At 39.4% G+C, this 22,312-nt stretch overlaps 1 protein-coding gene across 4 annotated transcripts in view; it reads left to right on the top strand.

Moving 5' to 3' along the window:
- SMARCA2 (SWI/SNF related, matrix associated, actin dependent regulator of chromatin, subfamily a, member 2) overlaps nt 1–22,312 on the top strand; it is a 211,045-nt gene that overhangs the window by 104,152 nt on the left and 84,581 nt on the right. For all 4 annotated transcript variants that reach the window (XM_064361484.1, XM_012454586.2, XM_012454583.2 and 1 more), the window contains 5 exons: nt 6,366–6,473; nt 7,088–7,174; nt 11,957–12,003; nt 13,882–14,048; nt 20,110–20,273. In XM_064361484.1, the coding sequence (XP_064217554.1) occupies nt 6,366–6,473; nt 7,088–7,174; nt 11,957–12,003; nt 13,882–14,048; nt 20,110–20,273 (573 nt within the window). The remainder of the gene's footprint in view (nt 1–6,365; nt 6,474–7,087; nt 7,175–11,956; nt 12,004–13,881; nt 14,049–20,109; nt 20,274–22,312) is intronic.

The raw sequence follows: 22,312 nt of genomic DNA, 5'->3' as shown, positions 1-22,312 counted from the left end.
CTTGAAGGATGATAAACTTAAAAAAATGTATTTACCCTGAAATTGTCAAGAGTTTGTCTCCTGCGTAAAATATACATGTACTCATTAACATCAACAGTATTATATTCGAGGTGCATAAAATACTCAGTGTGTGGTATTATCTATGGATACCTCTAGAAGTATCTATACCTTTAAAGGCAGCCATGTTATCTTTTCCTGGAGGAACTTGGTGAAGTGGAAATTATGGGCTCTGCCTGTTAGACTAGGCATGGGTTCTACCACATTCTCCATCTCTGACTATGAGAACTTGGGCAAGTCGTCTAATCCAAATCGGTCTTATGTTCTCATCAGTGAACTGGAAGATAAATGACATCTGCCTTATGTTGTGAGGATTAAAGGGATGTAGAGCTCCTAATACCATGCCAGGCATGTAGTAGGCATCCAACCAATGGCAGCTGCTTCTACCATATTCCTTATTTCCTACTCAGGTTACTGTCTCCATTATTAATGGGAGTTCCATTTTCCTACTCTTCAAGCTTTCTCACTGTTCTCTTGTCTTTGCTGTACTTCCTGTAGCCTCCCACAATTCTGTCCCCACAAACTTTTCAAGGGGTTTGTGTGTGTATGTGGTTGTTGTTGATGCAGCTGGGCTGATGTTCACTTTCTACTTTTTCAGCCTTGTTAGCATTTTTTTTTTGACCTGGGGAATTTCATTGTCATCTTAGGGGGTAAAGAAGTTTCCTCTGCCACCACTGCTTACTTACAGCCATAAACAACATCTATGTCTTACTTAACCTGAATAAAGAATCCAGAAAGAAACTATGGCAGATGGAGGAAAATGCTAAATACTTTCATAGCAGTAATTCTCAAATGTTTTTATGAAAAAAGAACCATATAGGAAAGAGGCTTTTATTTTTATTTTTTAAAATTTATGTGTAGTAAAATTCACTTCTTTTGGACAAATGAAGAGGTATGTTAAAGATGCCCACAACTAAAGTGCAAAACAATTTAATCATCCACCCCTCCAAAAAAAAAAAAATTCCCTGGTACTACTTTCTGTCAAACTCTCCCTCGGCTCTTAGCCTGATGCAGCCACTAATCTGTTCTCCTTCCCTGTCTATAGCTTTGTCTTTTCCAAAATAAGACAGTATGTAACCTTTTGCATCTGTTTTTTATTTTCGTTTGGCAAAATGTGTTTCAGATTCATCCATATAGTTACATGTATCAATAGTTGGTTCATTTTTATTGTTGAATAATATTTCCTTATGTGGATGAAGTGCAGTTTGATTGACATTTGGGTCATTTCTAGTTTTTGACAATTAGGAATTGAGCTGCTATAAACCTTCATGAAGAGGTTTTTTTGTGTGAACATAGGTTTTCATTTCACTTCAGTAAACACCTTAGGTGTATGACTACTTGATTATAAGGTCAGTGTATACACAGATTTATAAGAAACTTCTGTGGCCAGGCGTGATGGCTCATGCCTGTAATCCCAGCACTTGGGAGGTCGAGGCGGGCGGATCACAAGGTCAGGAGTTTGAGACCAGCCTGGCCAACATGGTGAAACCCCATCTCTACTAAAACAAAAAATTAGCCAGGCATGGTGACAGGCACCTGTAATCGCAGCTGCTCAGGAGGCTGAGGCAGGAGAATCGCTTGAACCTGGGAGGCAGAGGTTGCAGTGAGCCAAGATCGCACCACTGCACTCCAGCCTGAGCAACAGAGCAAGACTCTGTCTCCCCCCACCTTCCCCTGCCAAAAAAAGGAAACTTCTGCATTGTTTCTTAGACTGTCTGGACCACTGGATAGTCCCACCAGACTACCAGAAATATATGACCATTCCACTTCCTCCACATTCTCATTAGTGATTGGTATTGTCAGTTTTTCAACATTTGTAGCCATTTCAATGGGTGTATAGTAGCATCTTGTAACTTCAATTTGCATTCTCTAATGTCTAATATTGTTGAGCATCTTTTCATGTGCTTTCTCAGGTGAAACTAAAGCAGGTTATATAAAGGCCACAATTTCATAAATGCAGGTCAATTGCATAGGAGAATTAGCTTTAATATTAGTCTAATGAAACAATGAGCAAGGGAATGTCCCCTCCCAAACCACCACCACCGCCAAGCTGTTGGCATAAAATCCATTTCTTATGTACAGGAAAGAATGCCAAATAGAAAAGGGATTATATAAGAACAACTTAAGCTAAATAAAAATTGATTTTTCTATTTAGCTCCCATTTAAGGTTGTCTGTGCTGACTCTTTGTTAATTCATATCATCAAGAACCAACTATACTTGCAGTTGGCTGGGTATATCTTGATGTCTAAATGTGCTAAAATATGTATCTAATGTCGGAGGTTAACTAGAGGTTGACCTACCTAAAATCAGCCCTGATTCTGATATAGTTTGTGTAAAACACCAAAAAAGCATTGCTTACATTGGCAATTTGCATATTCATTATATCAAATTTTGGAATGCTTAGCATAATTAATCATTACTTTGTTCCTCCCTCATGCCATAGAGTTGAGAACCTGGGACTTTCATAAATTGAATCATATTGTTTAAAAATCTCTGTTCACAAAGCGGTGATATATCACATGTAGTTTAGGTTTATTATTCCAATAGTACATCCTTTAGGAAGGGGAATTATAAAGGAAGAATAGTATTCAGGCAGAGGCTATGAACAAAGTTCAGATACTTTTACAGGGATACATCAGAAGAGATGGTGGGCCAGTGTAGTGACCTGATTTGCCTACATTTAGGGACCAGTTAGGCCATTTACTGACATAAGACTGCTTAGGAGATAATTACCAGATACATGAGGTCAGCACTTAAGTTTTACATATGATTTGAACAAAAATAGCTCCAGTGTCTCTCACGAGCCTAACTTACTGGGAGAATCACCCTCGTGAAGAAGTCACAAGTTTCATTTGGTATAGCACCAGTATATTTTGAGGAGCTTTCACATGCATGCTCTAAACAGATGCCATCACATTTTTTGGGGGGTGAACTCAGACTCAAGTGAGTTGAAGTTGGCACGATTATTATAAAAACGTCTCTCATCACTGTTATTCATTGTGGTGACTTTAGAATTGTTCAGTCCTTCCCTTTTCTGAATACATGCCTGTTGATTGCCTGCTCTGTGCATTATGCTGTACTCAGGCCACGTGGGAGGCGCAGTATACCGGAAATGGAAGGCATGACGTGAGAAGTCAACAGACTTGGCTGTTGAGATGAGGGCTACTCACACTGAATAATGGTGTGGCAATGCAAGGCAGCATCATCCCACCAATCAGAATGAATGATCCAGACATTCAGGTGGTTTAGGACAGGGGTGCCCAGTATGTACAGGAGTGTATATGTTGGGAAGTGCTTACTAGTAATCCATTGGGTGGAGAAAGATGTTAGAACAATCATATATATTGAGCCTTCTCTTAAAAACATCTTTACTGATATTTAACATGCAGATTGACAGTGGTACCTGTGTGGTAGGTATGTGTGTGTGTCTGAAAGCCAGTCATGTGCTGGGGATACACTGTGTAGGTTATCCCAGGGGGAGCATGAGAGTGAGCCTCCACCACCCGGAGCATCTGACAGTCCATTCATCCTTGCTGCCTGGTTCATTTACTTTCTGCCAATGGTGAGGCATTACGCATTTTCCTGTACCCAGATAAAAAAATTTAGTCTGATCTGATTTTAACTAAACAAACACCCCTAGTCCCCAGAAAGGATTGAAAGGATTCTGTAAAGAGGTGCAGGTTGAAATCATGTAGCATAGATGAACAATGGGAAAAAGGCCATCCTGTCTCTTCTCCCATTCCTAGTGTTGGTTTTCATCAGCCACATCATGGTACTTGGGTTGGAATTGACCTAAAATATTAGATATCATCAAATTGGCACCTTTAAATAGGTATATAAATCAGCTTCCTTTAACATTGATGCATGCCCTAAAAGTAACTTTTATCTTGAGACATTAATGTTAGTGTATGCATATAATAATTCAAATATGTAGATATATATTGGGAAACAGAGCTTCAGCATGTCTTCTTGTTTTTCCTTAGCATTGTAAAAAAAGCTTACTGACAAACTTTGATTGAAATGAAAGGAAAATTGGCTTTGGCTGACAGTGTGATTGGGAAAGATCTTGAAAAGGGCCCTCAAAGTAGAATTAGAACAGAGCCTTAAGACTAAGGACATCCCAGGCCTGGAGAAAAGCACAGAAACCAAGTGGCGTGGGGTTGTTTGAGTAGGTCTGGGAGCAAACGTAAAATACAGTTGTGCAGCTTATGTAATTTTGATCATGTGTATTAAATCCCGTAATTGTGTGAGAAAAGAGACTCTGCCTTTCAAGACCAGCCATCAGGTGCTCGAGAGCAGCTTGCCTCTCTGCTGACGTGACCACTTTGAGGATGCTTGTCTCCCTGTCTCCATGGTCACCATGCATGCCTCCTGCTTTCCAAACTCCTTCACCTCCAGCCCTTAGCAGTGGCTGACTGATAGGAAGGGGCTTGAGTGTTCTTTCCTGAACCCTGGATCTGCCATCCACAAATGTACAAGCATCAGCCACGCCTTCCACATTCAGGAAGGTTTGATCAAGCCAGCAAGGAGTTGTAGGTGAAGGTGAACCTCAGGCAGAGCTAGGAAGCCTATCCTTAGTCATCCTAACATGGAGCTTAAATCCTAACTGTGCCATAGAAGAGCTATATCTTTGAGCCTGTAGCTAAACCTCTGTGGTGCTCAGATTCCAAATCTGTGAAATGAGAAGACTAAATGGGACTGTATCAGTAGAGCTCTTGTATGTGTTAAATGAGAGAAGGCACAGAAAGCTCTCTGCACAGGGCCTTTTCTATGGAAAGAGCCTCATAATATTAGTCCTTGATGTCATTTTACCATTATACTTGTTAAAGTCTAAAGTGGTTCAACATTTTTCTTTACCATTATCAAATGTCATTGTGAGTTAACAGTTCTTGAAAAAGTAGAAGGATGGGGTAATCATTTCACAATGTATGGGTATATCAAAATATCACAGACATACCTTAAATATATATAATTTGTATTTGTATATAGAATACCTTTTTAAAATATTATACCATGATAGAATTGTACCTCAGTAAAGCTGAAGAAATTAGAATTTTTTAATAAAGAAAAAAGGAGAAGTATTTTAAACATATAACATGATCAGTTATCTAGAACACGAAGCCTGTATTAAATGCACACTTATTTATTAATCTTGGAGATTTTTCTTCCACCCTGGCCAAGAAGGTCATTAAAAACTAAAGATGTTTTGGAGTTTTTTACTTACACTTCTCAACTTCTCTGTAAAAGAGCAAGCTTTTCTCTAATCTCATTTGATGCAAAATATGTGGCCAAAACTATTAATTGTGGTTCCATTTGACCTGACAGGTTCCTTCTATAGCAACAATTAAATGAATATTCAGCTTCTCTGTGACCTCTTCTCCCTGGCCTCCAGAGCTGTAAATAATGTGATCATTTTATATCAGTTTATTAAACATTAGTCAACTTGCTGATGTACTTTTAATCACATTCTGCATATTTCTAGGCATTAATCTGATGTTTGTTCTGAAAATAATACATTTGTATTCTTGGGATTTTTTTAAAATAAAGAAAAACAATACTAGGAAATAAGGCAGATTTTATGTATTAGGAGTATGATAAAGTATTGCAGGTGTTATGTGATAAACCATGAGCATGAGAATTCCCCTTAATGTTTTAAATTGGATTTTTATGGTATTTCAACTGGAAGCACAGAAGGCCTTGTCCTCCCTTCGATGGCCATAAAGTAGTGTCCAATTATGGATTAATTAATTTCCTCCACCTGTTGTTACTAGATTGTATCCTGCCATTTCTCAAGAGTAGAGGTTAATGCTGGTCACCCTAGGGCTGTTATAAATCTCTCTTTAAGACTAGTATTAGAGATAGCACATGTGACCATTTAAAAATGTTTCACAAAGACAGGATACTTGTCAGTCACTGGTTTTCCTAAAACTGTTCTGTTCATAGGAAAGGAAGTATAATTGGGAAGTGAAGGAAATACTAAAAATACCCTATATTGAACATTTTTGAATTTGAACAGTTTGCAAGCCATTCTCTCTCTCAAATTTGGAAGCAAGTCAAAAAATTTCAGGAAACATAACCCTAGCATCAATTACACATAACCTTTGGAAGGTCCCACCATCATAATGGAACCTTTAACAATGATGACTCTGGTCTCCTCTACCACCCCCATCTCTCCCGCACTCCATGAATCCAAGAAAGGGAAAGAGACACCTTTGTGCTTCCAGGAGTGACACTGACTCAGCAGTCTTCTTAGAACAGGCGCCTTCTCCCTCCTGCTCTTGCCTACTTACTGTTCTCTTTTCTGCAGGTGGAATATGTGATCAAGTGTGACATGTCAGCTCTGCAGAAGATTCTGTATCGCCATATGCAAGCTAAGGGGATCCTTCTGACAGATGGTTCTGAGAAAGATAAGAAGGTACGTTGTGGAAGATGATGCAACTCAAGGTGCTGTGGGATATGTCTTCTCATGGCTGTGACATTGAATATTCACAGGAAGCATCCCTGCTAATGCGGATTTGTTAAAGCAAATCACTGGACCTCCTTTGAGCTCTTAATAGCTGCCAAAGATAATCTCTTAACCTCTGAACTGCACTGGGGCAGGAAGAAAGAAGGAATATGTTCATATTACCAAAATAGCTCTGCTTATGTCAATTTTGCAGCAAATATATTCTGCCTAAGTGTGGGGTGGCATTTTAGAAGGTTTTAAAATCCAGTTTCACTCCCTGGGCATCTGTTCCATGCTTCTGTGTTCTGGAGTCCTAGGGAATAGACAGTCATGTCGCATAGCCATCGACTGGACATAATTCTTCAAGGTTCACTTTTTTTGTAGGATAAGTTAATCACCAGAAAGACATTATATCTAACTCAGGAACTGCTAGATAATTAAAGGAGCTTTGAACCACAGGGTGTGTAGGTGACTGAGAAAACCTATGGCCCTTTGTTCTTTGTATAAGGAGCTCAGTTTAAAAGATCTGAAATGTCTGACCGATCAATAATTAGTTCTGTTTTTCTCTTTCCACTGATTCGTAGGGAAAAGGAGGTGCTAAGACACTTATGAACACTATCATGCAGTTGAGAAAAATCTGCAACCACCCATATATGTTTCAGCACATCGAGGTAAGTCTGTATTGTATGTTTTGAGCCTGATTGTGCTAATCATACTAATGCTAGTTATAAAACAAACAAACAGAAAACAAAAACTAAAATTGGTTTAAAATGTTAGTAGAGGCCGGGCGCAGTGGCTCACGCCTATAATCCCAACACTTTGAGAGGCCAAGGCGGGCAGATCACAAGGTCAAGAGATTAAGACATCCTGGCCAACATGTTGAAACTCCGTCTCTACTGAAAATACAAAAATTAGCTGGGCATGGTGGCGGGTGCCTGTAATCCCAGCTACTCGGGAGGCTGAGGCAGGAGAATTGCTTGAATCTGGGAGGTGGAGGTTGCAGTGAGCCAAGATTGCACCACTGCACTCCAGCTTGGGCGATAAAGCCAGACTCCATCTCAAAAAAATATATATATGTTTAGTGGAAGTTGAGATGACATGATCTTGTAGCTTGACAAGCAGAATTAACAAAGATGAGTACTCTGGTTATGGGTTCTCATTGGCACCAAGCATGTGAGCACCTGGAATTTTATAACCAAGAGTTTAAAGTGGAGAGAAAATGTTGTAAGCAGTGGCTCACTTGTGTGGGCTTGAGTAAGTACCATGAATTACCTTGTTATAGTAGCAGCTCTGAAATTGAAGATAATGATAAATACATTCAGCTTCCTCAGAAGAATGCTGTGAAAAATATGAAAATAACATATTTCTAACTGTTAAAGAGAAATATATTCTTGAAATATTTTCTTTGTAAAAGATACTGGTTTTAGTGTGTTACTTTGATTTATATTTTTCCTTTCTTGTTTCTGTCATCATGATGTAAATCTGTGCTTTCATCCTGATGCTCAGGTCTCTAGAAAGCTATTTTGCGGGGAGAGGACATTTTCTGCCATGTTCATTCCATGTGAATAAGTTTCCTAAATTGACAGTGTTTCACCCCAGTCGGAGCAATTGACTGGATCAGGAATGAAAAGGGGCCACAATTGTATTTCCCATTTGTCATTACTGCTGCTGAGGCAAATGGTCCTGGTGGCAATTATTTGCCAGGGTAGTGCCTACTTTCTACTGCAAAATGGGCTGGAGACATAGAGAACATCACTGCAGGGCTCCAGTGTCTGCACCAATTTATTTTAAAAAATAGATGAAAACTTCTGGAAAGTTAAAACTTAATCACAGTATAAAAATTGAGTTGGAGCACTCTTTATTTCGAATATTCTTTTTTTCTCCCTTATTTTTGGCAGTTGTACATGTCAGGTGAGAGGATTCATTGCACACCATATCCCCATGCCAGAGTTTTCTCCTAGCTGTGCTGGAAAATTGGGAAGATTTCTGACACTTCTGTTGCCTTCAAGTCCATAGGAGAAAGTATCCATAGACATTGGGGAGTACCCATAGACGCAGGAGAGAGTATATGGGCACAGAGGAGAACATCCATAGACCTGGGGAAAGTATCTACAGATCGAAGTAAAACAACAACAGCAACAACACTTTAAAAATCTCATGGCCGGGTGCGGTGGCTCACACCTGTAATCCCAGCACTTCGGGAGGCCGAGGTGGGCGGATCACCTGGGGTCAGGAGTTTGAGACCAGCCTGGCCAACATGGTGAAACCCTGTCTCTACTAAAAATATAAAAATTAGCCTCATGCCTATGATCCCAGCTACTCAGGAAGCTGAGGAAAGAGAACTGCTTGAACCCGGGAGGCAGAGGTTATAGTGAGCCGAGATCACCCCATTGCACTTCAGCCTGAGTGACAAGAGTGAAACTCAGTTTCAAAAAAAAAAAACAAAAAATCTTCTTAGTAAGTCACAGTTATTTACATGCATTGTTGAAGGAGAATGCAATGGGCAGTAATGAGTTCATGTCCACCAGGTTACTTTGTAACTGTGAACTGGGGTAAGTCACTCAGATTCTCCATACTGTAGTGTGCTTGATTTGTAAACAGGGGTGATAATAAATTATAGGACTGGCAGAAGGACCAGCTTTTAAACAATAACATATGAAGCATCTTGCAAACTGATGATGTGTTATATCCGATGTCAGGTACCAGTGATTGGTGATGGGTGTATGTTGGGTTGAGAGGAGCTGGGAAAAAAAGTCTAATGATGAAAATGTCGGGTTTTGTTAGACTAACCTGTTACCCACTGTCCCATTTTTTCTGAAAACAATTTTAAGACATGTATGGTAATCTATGGAGGGCTTTGGGGACTTAGAAATTTTGAAGATTAAGCATCAATCTTACTTTGTTTTGGTTATCATAAAAGAAATGACCCCTTGAGGCATGCAGTGCTAAGTAGGAAAGGAAGGCAGATAATGCCATCTGTCCTCTAGCTTTGGTCTGGAGTGTGGGAAAGGATAGAGGAGGAGGGGGATTGTGAGGGAAGCAAAGTTTAAGGTGCATGCCCCTTAGTACCTACATATTGACATTTTAAGTAGCAGTTGGTAGAAAGGCAGACATTTATTTGCAATGTTTTTTAACAGAAAAACTCTCAGGAGTCTATTCCTAGAAACAAGAGATCCACAGTTACTGGCAAATCTATTGACAACTATGGAACAGAGATAGTGTGTGAATTTGCCTTTGTTGTGTTTCGTCAGCCACACACCCTTTGTTCATACTAAATCCTGCTAGATGCTCAGCCTCAAAATGGGTCTCACTGCCTCCTGGGGGACCTTCGAACTCAAGATATGAAAACAGTATTTTTAACATGATGCTGTTGCCTGATCTCCAGCACCGTCCATTGGCACCCTCTCTTTGGCTTTCACAGTCCTGCTTGGAGACAGGGATGGAACTAGTGGAGACCATGGGCTTGGTTCTAGGGGATGGAGTTGAGATATTGACCGGAGTCCATCCTGTTAATTTTGCCAGAGGCCTGGAGCCTACCATAGATGATGAGCATATTTGAGAGTACTGTTGATCCCAGAGGAAAAGATCTGGTCCGCTTGGAGGAAAAGCTGCAGAGATCCAGAGAGGAGGGAAAGCAGAAAAGGGAGACAGCTGGTGGCTGATGTGAGGGTGTAACCTGCTCTCTATTCCCACAGTTGGTCACCATTCCCAAAAAGTCAAAATGGAGAAATGCATGGAGAAGAGTCATGTATTTCTTCCTGTGAATCAGAAAGGAGGGAATTATGTGATTACATTCTGTATTCTGAAAACAGAAGCCAGACACCTGAGAGGTGCTGTACATCTAGGACCTTATTTGTAATAGAGCAAAGCACAATATGGAAGAGATGTTAGGATTTTACCAAACTGGCCAGTAAGCCTAGCACTTTGGGAGGCCGAGGTGGGCAGATCACTTGAGGTAAGGAGTTCAATACCAGCCTGCCAATGTGGTGAAACTCCATCTCTACTAAAACAGAAAATTAGCCAGGCGTAGTGGGATGTGCTGTAGTCCCAGCTACTCAGGAGTCTGAGGCAGGAGAATCGCTTGGACCTGGGAGGCAGAGGTTTGCAATTAGCAGAGATTGCGCCACTGCACTCCAGCTTGGGCAACAGAGTGAGACTCTGTCTCAAAATAAATAAATAAATAAAAGATTTCACCAAACTAAGAATTATAATATATAGTCACCATTATTTGTATTGCTAAATTTTTCCACAGTTCATCATATTGCATTAGTTCTTTTTCATGTTGCTGATAAAGACATACTTGTCTTTATCAGGTATGTCTGAGACTGGGCAATTTATAAAGAAAAAGAGGTTTAAATGTGGCACATATATACACCGTGGAATACTATGCAGCCATAAAAAAAGATGAGTTCATGTACTTTGCAGGGACATGGATGAAATTGGAAAACATAATTCTCAGCAAACTGACACAAGAACAGAAAACCAAACACTGCATGTTCTCTCTCATAAGTGGGTGTTGAACAGTGAGAACACATAGACACATGGAGGGGAACATTACATACTGGGGCTTGGAGATGGGGGGCTAGGAGAGGAATAGCATGGGATTGGGGAGGGGTAGCATTAGGAGAAATAGCTAATGTAGATGACAAGGCGATGGATGCAGCAAACCACCACCATGGCACGTGTATACCTATGTAACAAACCTGCACGATCTGCACTTGTACCCCAGAACTTGAAGTATAATAAAGAAAAAGAAAAAGAGGTTTAATGGACTCACAGTTTCACGTGATTGGGGAGGCCTCACAATCATGGTGGAAGGCGAAAGGAACATCTTACATGGTGGCAAACGAGAGAGAATGAGAGCCAAGTGAAAAGGAAAACCCCTTATAAAACCACCAGATCTTGTGAGACTTGTTCATAACCACAAGGACAGTATGGGCGAAACTCCCCATGATTCAGTTATCTCCCACCAGGTCCCTCCCACAACACAGGGGAATTATGGGAGCTACAATTCAAGTTGAGATTTGAGTGGAGGCACAGCCAAACCATATCCCATATATTTATATGTACATATTAATTGTGATTTGCTTGTATTGCACTCTTCTAGTCTAGACTCCGAATTCCTTCTGGGTAGATAGTCCTAGAGGGTGGATCTCCAGAAACAACTATTGGCTCAGCTATGGGCCAGCGGCTGCTCAGTGACTGTGTGATGAATAAACTAACCCTGTTATCTGAGAGTGTAGAGATGAGAAGAAACTCACAGGATACATTTCTGGTGGAACAGAACTCTGAATGCAATATGCTAAGTTTCCGGTTCATTATATATAAGTGTTTGCTTATTCATTAATTTGCTTGTCTTAACTATAGAAATCGGTAGGATAACCTCACTAAAAGAATAATCATTAAGTTAAAATTACATTTTTAAAAGTCCTTTTTTTCTCTCTCTTTTAAAGGAATCCTTTGCTGAACACCTAGGCTATTCAAATGGGGTCATCAATGGGTAAATCTTAATTTTTTTTCCTTTAAAACAAATGTTGTTGGCCTTACCTAAACTCTTCCTCTCTACAGTGTTTCGTCTTGTGCGAATGCATACTCCCAGCCCTCTAACTGCTCTTCGGTGGAGGTACAGAAATTAACCAAAATGATATCAGCATTCTCTTTTACTTTACTGGCATAAATTATTACTTGCCTTAAGCAAGTGGCTATTCAAAGGACATAGATCTCATTTAATAGACTTAATAGTATCCTGGTGTTCTAAAAATGTTGTTGAAGCTTCAAAGGTTTGTTACTTATAACCAAAAGTATAGCTAGGGCTTGAACAGAATTTATCTTATTAAATTTCACATGGACATTTGACATTAACGTACTTGAGAAGAAATTTCTCATCTGCTGTAAATGTGTACAGTTTTACAGTCATTTGTTAGAGTATGGTCTGTGTAAGAAATGTTTTTCATTATCAATGGATATTAAAGAGAATCTTGACTTGCAAAACAAAAATGAACATTGCATTAACAGAAAGTCTGTGTGTGTGTGTGTGTGTGTGTGTGTGTGTGTGTGTTACAAATTTGAAAAATTTATTATTAGGGTATAGTCAGCATTCTTGAATCCCAAGGGAAGACAGTTTCACTGGGCTAAGAACCAGGAACTGGGCCCTAGCCAGAAGCAGTGCTGCTAAGCTTTCCCTGCCTCTCCTTGCCTCTCTCTTCTCTGGGTTCTGTGGTTGCCCCTGCTCCCAGCAGCTTGGCCAGGATTGCATGGTGAAAATGGGGTATTTGGAGAACAGTTGTCAGAGTGGGGGATGGACATAGGGAAGACATACGTTTGAAAATGTGTCTGTTAGAAATAACATATCCCGTGTCATAAATCAACTACCAGATGATACATTTCAGCACTATAGATTGCATGTGCGCTGGCAAGTTTTCCAAACAGTATCACCTGAAATTCAGTTTTAATTGTATAACACAGCCCTGTTAATAAAAGAAAAGAATAGGTGAACTGTAGAGGAAAAGGCCATACGTTAGCTTTTCTCCATATCACAGCATCTTCTCCATCTCATACTCCCGTTGTATTTTTGACTTGGACTTCTACAGTAATCCAAGACTTTTGTCCTCCCTGAGTCCATTCTTAGACGGTGTCCATGGTGATCTTGTAAAAAGGTACGCCAGACCTCATCACTCCCCTGCTTAAAACCTGTTGATGACTTTTCACTGCACTGTAAATGAAAACGTTCGGTGTAGCTCATAGAGCCCTACAGAACCTGTTCCTAGTCCCATCCCCCACCTCTCTGTCTTCATCTCCTAGTGTTCTTTCCTCCTGTCTGTTTAAGTCATGCTCACCATTTTTTTTTTTCAATTTCTCAAATTCTTCTGTCTTCTTTACCCCTCAGGGCCTTTGCACGTGCTCTTTCCTCTCCCTGGAATCTCCTCTCCACCTTAGTGCCCCTGTTCTACACCTGGATGCCTTTTCACTCATTATTTCAGGTTTTAGCTAAAATGTTACCTCTTCTGGGAGGTCATCTCTGACACTCTAAACCAGTGGTTGGCAAACTTTCTGTAAAGAGCTAGATTGTAATTGTGTGTAATACTTAATAGGAAAGTATTAAGAACATGAAAATGGTTCCTTTTCTTTCTAGAACCTGTCATCATAGCTAGTATATACAATGCACTTTTCATGGGTGTTGTATGAATGTATTTTCTTTTTTGTTGCTAAATATTCTTGTTGCTTTGGAGTTCACATTCATTCATTCATTGATTCCTTTCACAGTTACTTATTGGATGTTTACTGTATACAAAGGACTATATGAAAAGCAAAGCAATGCTGGATTTTTCAAGAAGACAGAAGTAATACTGTCTTCCTGTTTTGCATTTTTTGGGTTCAGGGCTGAGCTGTATCGGGCCTCAGGGAAGTTTGAGCTACTTGATCGTATTCTGCCAAAATTGAGAGCGACTAATCACCGAGTGCTGCTTTTCTGCCAGATGACATCTCTCATGACCATCATGGAAGATTATTTTGCTTTTCGGAACTTCCTTTACCTACGCCTTGATGGTAAGTGCATAAGGCATTAGGCTCAGAAGCCATGCTACTGAAAATGAAGGGATAATGGGCACTTAGGTTCAATCTCAGCCAAAAAGAAGGGGTAAAATTGAAGAATTGACTAGCAGCGTGGGGTGCAGTCTTTCTAGATAGCAATTTTTTACATCTTTAAGCTTTAAATAAGCTGACCTCATTTGCATAGCTGCATAGCCCACATGTAAACCAACACAAATGAGTTTAGAGTCACTTATGAGTACCTAAATACAGTAAAATTAACTAAATTTAAATTTTGAAATCTTCCTTGCTCTTAAAATTGATGGTTGCCTGTGTGCCAACATATAGAATATGTTGACAAACGTTTAACTTTTTAAGTTAAGACATATTTTAAGGGGATAAAGGCTATGTCACTTTTCTTTGTAATAATATAATCATTCATTTTAGAATATATTTATCATTAAAACCCCTCTCTAAATAAGACATATCTACATGCTATATTGTTAACAGATATGACTGCATCGTTCCCTGGATTTTGCAAGCTATGTAAAATATTTGCCTGGTTTTAAGAGTGAAATTGAAATACTATGTCCTAAAAATTAGTAAGAAAAAATATTAATGGGAGAAAATATGATTTTAGGGATGCTCCCTAAATTATTTTACGATTTGGATGCCAGCCATAATAATATAATTCGAAATTAAAAGTGTCAGCATTTATACACAATGGCAGGGCATAAATAATGGCATTCAAAGAGTGGTAAGTAGGAATAAAAGTTAGTTTACAGTCAGGATGCTATTTAATCCCTCGGAAGAAAAGAGGGTGCTACTAATACTGGTATTTATCTAATGCAATATTACTGTTATTAAATGGGAAATTTAAGGTTTATGTTTCATTAAAAGACTTTATTTTCAGTCCAACATTTTGTTTTCCTTTTGCGCTTAATTGAACGTAATTGGATATTTACTAAACTCAGACTTGCTGTATGTTCTCTGAGTTAAGTTTTTAGGTGAATTCTCTTTACGATCTGTCTCTTAGGGTATTATTAATTAACTTTCGAGTTAATTATACCATCTGACAAACTTGATTATTTTATTTACTTTTTTTATTTTTATTTTTTATTAAGACCAAGTCTCACTCTGGCGCCCAGGCTGGAGTGCAGTGGTGTGATCTCAGCTCACTACAACCTCCGCCTCCTGGGTTCAGGTGATTCTCCTGACTCAGCCTTCTAAGTAGCTGGGATTACAGGCACGTGCCACTATGCCCAGCTAAGTTTTGTATTTTTAGTAGAGGCAGGGTTTTGTCATATTGCCCAGGCTGGTCTCGAATTCCTGACCTCAAGTGATCTGCCTGCCTTGGCCTCCCAAAGTGCTGGGATTGTAGGCGTGGGCCACAGTGCCTGGCCCCAAACTTAATTATTTAAAACCCCTTTACCTCTCCCCTCCAAAGTCACTGAAAACCAATGAATGAGTAAGTAAATGTGAATTTTGAATTCACAAGTACAGTCCTAGTATGCACAGTTTTTCTCTTTTGGTAAATTTCCTTTATTGTCTCTTCTTTGACTGGATCCCTGCCTCTGGAAAGGGGGAAATTCAGCACTCTGCCTTCAAAAGATAAACTGCTTTACCAACTGCTCAGGTGAGGGGCTGTGGGGCACTGGACTGACAGCCCCCCAACAGGTGTCCTGCATAACTATCACTTGCTACTCTGTGGCATTTCATTCCAAATCTCAGGTCTCTGAGGACTGCTCCAATCCATTAAACTGATAAGAAGTGACTTCCTTGAAAGAAATTGCTCTAATGTTTTCTTGCCAGCCTGAGAGGTTCTCTTTAATAATTTGTTGGCTGCTGTCCTTTTGTTATTAATAATAATAGTCGTAACAGCTAACATGTATGGAACACCTACTCTGTGTGGGACTCTGGGCCGAGCACCTCATGTGCATTATTAATTTGATTTTCTCCATAAATAAGCTACTGTTGCCCCTTATGTGTGCCATTATGATGCCCATTTAATAGATGAGAAGACAAACGTATATGGTGAAACCAGGTTCTAACTTGGATCTCTTTGATTCCCAATTAGCTCAGTTTTAGCAGATCTAGAGAGGTATACCCATCTCTGAAAATACAGGCTTCTTCTCTAGCTACAACATTTTAAGAATGATATTGAAATTACTTAAAATTTTAAATTGACTAACTGCCAACCACCATGCACTAGAGATACAGGATGGATGAACTATCACTGTTCCTGCTCTCAGAGCCCTTACCATTAGGTGGAAGGAGATAGACAAGCAAATTGCATAGAATGTTATAGGTGGAATTGAAAAGCCTTCTTTCCAAAAGAAACAGCAGACATTCCTTTTAAGGGTGGACAGAACTGATGGACATCAATATACGCACAGATGGGTTAGTATACACACTTCCAACTGAAACCCCTTCTATCCCCCATCCCACCACCCAGTTGTTAAAATGACTTCAGATTTTCATTGCTGAATTTGATGTTTCAGATTTTGACTTTGGGGGAAAAAAATCTCTTGATGAAAGCTAAGCACAAATTTTCTGCAAATATTTTGGTTGCATGAGTAGATATAGCTAATACTCCGTTATGGTTTTTGTTTTTACTGGAAATGATTTTTGAGTGAGAGCAAGTGGTGAGGTTTTATCCCAGAAGACAACACTTTCTAAAAGCAGCTGAAACTAAGTTAAAATTAGTCATCATGGAAGTGTGACAGTGTGTTCCTTCTGGTAAATTCTGTAATTTTTAACACAGTTGCCCTATTAATTGTATTCTTATAATTGCTTATGTATCAAAGTCTGAAAGACCATGAAACTGATGTTACTATTGAGCACGTTAAATCTTGTGCCACTTGCAAGGAGTGTCTGCCTTTGGATAGACTCTTACTTGGTAGTTGTAGTCTCCCTGAGCAATATTAAAAAGATTGTTGATGATCAGCAAAGATCTTGACTTGGAAATCTTTGACAGAATGGTTTTCCAGCAAATTCCAAAGCTTGTGATAAGAAATGCCATAGCTTTGCATTAAAAACTGACTTAATCTTTTGTGTGTTTTTTTTTAAATAATTTGTCAAGTTCCCAGCTATTTATATTTTATTTTATTATATTGAACTTGAGTCTCACTCTGTTGCCCATGCTGCAGGCAGTGCATAATCTCAGCTCACTGCAACCTCCGTCTCCCAGGTTCAAGCGATTCTCATGCCTCAGCCTCCCGAGTAGCTGGGATTACAGACATGTGCCACCATGCCCAGCTAATTTTTATATTTTGCCACCATGCCCAGCTAATTTTTATATTTTTAGTAGAGATGGGGTTTTACTGTGTTGGCCAGGCTGATCTCGAACTCCTGACCTCAGGGGATCTGCCCGCCTCAGCCTCCCAAAGTGCTTGGATTACAGGGATGAGCCACTGTGCCTGGCTTATACAGTTTAAATACACACCAGATATATGGTTGGCCTATTTGCTTAAGGTATCTGGTATAGGGTCTAAAAACTCCTTTGACCAAATAATTTTATTTGTTTATTCCTTTTGTTTTTCAAGTGCTTTATTTTGCATGTAAGGTTATTTTATCTCAGTAGGCATTAGTTGTATTTATATCTTATGTTACTGGCCGGATCCACGTCTGTTCTGCCCACGTGTAGTAAATCAATCACTGGGATACAGCTTTTGCAAAAGAGAAAAGATTTATTCACAAGGGTGCCAAGCAAAAAGATGGAAGAACAGCCCTCAACTCTACCTCCCTGAAGATAAGTCTTAGGGATATTTATGGGGTAAGGAAGTGAAACGATCTAAGGCACAAGGAAGGGTGATTGGCAGTGGGGAAAAATGAAGTAACAGGTTCATTCTACACAAGCATAGCCGGGGTTCATGGCATTTCCTAGGACATACATGCAAAAAATGGCAGTGTTAGCATGATCTGACAGTGCAGTTTTTGGCTGTCTGACATCAAAAGCTATCTCTTGGGCACTTGGCTCAGGCCTAGTGGAAGGGTCAGTGGTGACAACCGTTTCGAACTGGACACAGCTGGCCAAAGTTCCTGAAAAATAACTGAAGTAACCATTACCATGGTGACCTATGAATGTTATCTATAAAGTAGCCAGTGAAGGTTAAGTTTGAGTGTTCAGCAGCAAGGCCTTTAGCTACTGCAGCCTTCAGCTTCATGGAAAAAGAGAAAACAAAAATAACAAAAAGCAAGAAACCAAAAGCACGCAGATGTGGGGCAGGCAGACCTGATGAGATGAACTGCTCTGTTTCGTTAATCCATGTGATTATCAACTGGTTAATTTCAGTTAATCGAAACTGTTGCACTTCTCTCCTGAGAGCATAGATGTATAGTTTTTGTACCCAGCTGTCAGAAACACAGATGTCATTATCTCTTCTTTCCCCATTTTAGAAGAAATTTTTGGTTTCTGTGGCTTTTCATTCAGTTTAAGGCAGAAGGGAAATATGTGAACCTGTAATCCATGTAGTTTTTTTGAAATTCTTGCAGCTGGAAAGATGATAGAGAAGGTTGCACGGCGGAACAGAACACATCTTCCATTAGAATCGTGAACAAATAGTTCACCATGATCTCAGAAAGCCAGTTCTGAAAATAAAAGAAACAAGAGCTACATATTTGAAACCTCACTCAACAAAGCATGCTTAGTGCTCCTCTTCCAGAATCTAAACTCGGACTATTGATTGTGTCAGGACTTCACCAGTTCCCTGAACTCGAAACCTAACGTGGAAAGTAAATTGGGTCTAAAGAACATTACTCCATTAAGTGAGGAGAGCCCCCAGACCCCTCATTTCTAATCCCTGTTTGCCGTATGCGGGGAGGTGATTTGTTTCTCCCTCCTCAGGAGGGGATTTGTTATTTTTATATTTATTAAATGTGAAAAACAGATTGTCCCCATGTTTGAGAACTTGGCCCTCATAGCAACTTGATTCATTAGCTGTAATCACTTAAATGTTTTAATCCTCTGAAATAAATTGCTGGTATGTTTCCATCCTTAAAGAACAACATGTAGAAATAATATTTGAATAGCAGCCAGTTGGGGACTATCATGTAACATGCGTACATATTTCCCAACAACCTAAAGACTTTTTTCAAAACTCAGCGTCTAGGCTTTTCTGGTGAAATGTGATCAGATGGAATACTGGTGTTTTTTTTCTCTCCCCTTCCACAGTGCATTTCATGAAATGGCTAGGTAAATAGATTACAGATACATACTATGTGATTGAATGGCTCATCCAAAATGCGAGTATTCCCTAAAAGTAAGCACTGCACCAGACTCTGGGGTTTGGTACTGTCTGCTTATTCACTATTTTGGAGCCTCCTCAGACTCCATGGGCCAAACCACCCCAAAGTATATAACCCGCTGCTCTGTTTAGTTGGTTTAGATTTAGCATGCTTTGAACTCAGCAGAGTAGGGTGATAACATGAGAAACAGACTTAAGAGATTCCTTATTTTGGAGGGGGGGATTATTTTGGCTTTAAGTCTTGCTAAGAAGGATAAAATTATTCCATTTGCAAAAAAAAATATATTTTATTCGCATTTTATGTTTTTACCGGCCGGATTATACTCAGTAGTAATCCAAATGGTAAAGTAGTAGAAAACAGCTTTCCTTTTGTTTATATCTTCTTGGCATAAAAAAAGTCCTTGCTTTAATGCCTATCAGCAACGTTTCTTTAAGCCATTATTACAGTTATAAGCACACACGTGTGTGTTTGTATGTGTGTGTGAGAGAGAGGAAGGAAGTGTGCGTGTTCTTGAAATTATTTGTTGTTATAAATGCCAGAAATAAATCCAAAAAATGTTTTCATTGTTTTATGTGAGAGTAAGGATTTTGTAAAATTTGTAAAGTTGCAAAGATGCCTCATCAGAAATGTATAAACTCTTTCTCTCTCTCTGTCTTTTTTTAATTGCAAAATGTTCAAAGTTTTTTCCAAAAGTACAGAGGCCTAGAAATTACCTCACCGGTGTTAAGAGGAGTCTGGGTATATTTCTCGAAGGAAGCAAGCCTTTTTGTCTAGTTCTGTGCCATTTTCAGACAAGAGTTAATTGGCAAATTAATTTTTCTGATCCCCTCAGGCACCACCAAGTCTGAAGATCGTGCTGCTTTGCTGAAGAAATTCAATGAACCTGGATCCCAGTATTTCATTTTCTTGCTCAGCACAAGAGCTGGAGGCCTGGGCTTAAATCTTCAGGCAGCTGATACGGTGGTCATCTTTGACAGCGACTGGAATCCTCATCAGGTCTGCATGTCTGACTCAGGTGCCCAGGCCTCCCTCTGGAAAGGAACTAAAAGATGATCAGTTTCATTATTCACATTTATGGGACAGAGCAGATAACTAAACGAGTGTGCTGTTGCTTTCTTGGAGCCAATTCTTACGGCTGTTTTCTTAAATGCCTTAGAGCATAGATATGATGTCCCACATATGCCTTTGAAGAAGTGAAGTTTGGGGTAGAAAATCTCAGTTTCTGTTTAGTTTTAATCCCATCTCTTGGGGTTGCCATTGAACAAAGTATATTTAATGGAGGATAAATAAAAAATGTTGGAAAATGATAGCAGTAAGAACAACAGCAACCCATCATTTATGGGACCCTTAATCTGCGCCAGCCTGTTGGGCATTTTTTCATTCAGTTTTCACAACAAACCTGTGAGACAGTTAATATGATTTGCATCTTTGCCGTCAAAGAAACTTGAGTCCTAGGCAGGGTTAGTGACTTCCCCAAGGCCAAACAGTATTACCATAGTTAACCTTTTATTGTGTGTTTTAAAAGTCATCATAAAAAAAAAAGTTTTCATCAAAACTTATTCTAATGAGCATTTATTGTTGTAAAGCTCTTTTAGCCAGGTAAGTTAGGGCTATCCTTTTAAAGTACTACTTTGATTTAAAAAAAAAAAAAACAAAAAAAACCAAAAAAACAAAAAAATGGAGTGTATCTCTTAATGGCACTGATTTTCTAAATTACTCTGGGAGATGAGGCACCTGTCTATAGGATATTGGATAGGATGATATTTGTCAAGATTTGATTCATGCTGGAACAAATGTTGAATTCAAAATAGTGAAAAGGAAGGCCAGGTGTAGTGGCTCATGCCTGTAATCCCAGCACTTTGGGAGGTTGAGGCAGGACAATCACTTGAGCCTGTAGGTGAATTAATTAAATCAACTGTTAAAATTTTCTGATCTTGAAAAGGATTGGGAGCCATCAGCACAGAATATATTAGTTCTGAGTCTTCAGAAAATATGGTTACATATTTTTATAAATATATAAAAGTGTTGCATTCCAAGGCTTGGGTAGAATTCATATTGATGTGAGATATCTGCACTTTTCTTTTGTACCATTTTGGATTCAGTATTTGTTCCACAAACATTTATTGAGTGTCTATTATGCAGCAGGCACTGAGCTAGGCTGAGTAAGGGGGAGAAAGGAAGACATGATGTGACTCCTCTCCTCCTGGTGTGCTCAATGTGGTTGGATGTTTAGATTATCCTTGCTGGTACCTAAGTATTGAGGACTGTCTATAGGTGGAGAGTTTGCTGTATTCTCTCTTCGGAGATAGGCATTTCAACTGAGTCTCAGATACTTACCTTCACTGGAACAGTGTAAATTCTAAAAGCCACCGTTCCAGAAAATGCTATTTTAACATGGAAAAGAACCCTGGAACATCTGTATGATGTTCCACCCCACCCTGCCTCCCTTTTTTCCTTTCTCTCTCTATTAAAAACTTTGAACTCTGGAATCAAAGTAAATTGCAGTAATATGAAATAGTTCTCTCTTAACTACATGCGAACTAAAACTTTGGCAGCAAAACACAGGATCCCAGATTTTCTCTGGTTGAATTTACCACAGGTTCCTCACACTGGGCCTCTGAAAGTATTTCTAGCTGCCGTAGATGGATTCGCTTCCATCTGATAGAAGTAAACTGAGCTGACCAGATTTTTCATCTGTTGCTTAATCTGAGCATTAGTTTGGTCAAAGTTTTCTTTTTCAGAAATCAGTGATTTTAGAGTGACAAAGATGCATCTGAGTTTTCATTTAAAAGGTACAGAACTCTACTAAATATTGTTAGGCACTTTGCATACCGCACCTCAAGTAATCCTCAAAATATCTTAAACATAAGGAAACCAGTCAATGTTAGCTTGCTTATGAGCACCCCACCAGATCATTCACACCATGACTGTCTAGGTTTCAGTTTGAATACTGGGTTTGAGCTCTTTCTACCTTGCATAGAGATTGCATGGCCCCCAAGTGAACATTGTGGAGTTCTTTTTACCAGGTTGATTTC

Source organism: Aotus nancymaae, unplaced genomic scaffold (assembly GCF_030222135.1).
Source record: "Aotus nancymaae isolate 86718 unplaced genomic scaffold, 86718_ANA_hifiasm-v0.15.2.pri h1tg000041l, whole genome shotgun sequence".
In the NCBI taxonomy this organism is placed as follows: Eukaryota; Metazoa; Chordata; class Mammalia; order Primates; family Aotidae; genus Aotus; species Aotus nancymaae.
The sequence above is the reverse complement of the archived record's forward strand: the minus strand, read 5'-3'. Positions and strand labels throughout refer to the sequence as shown.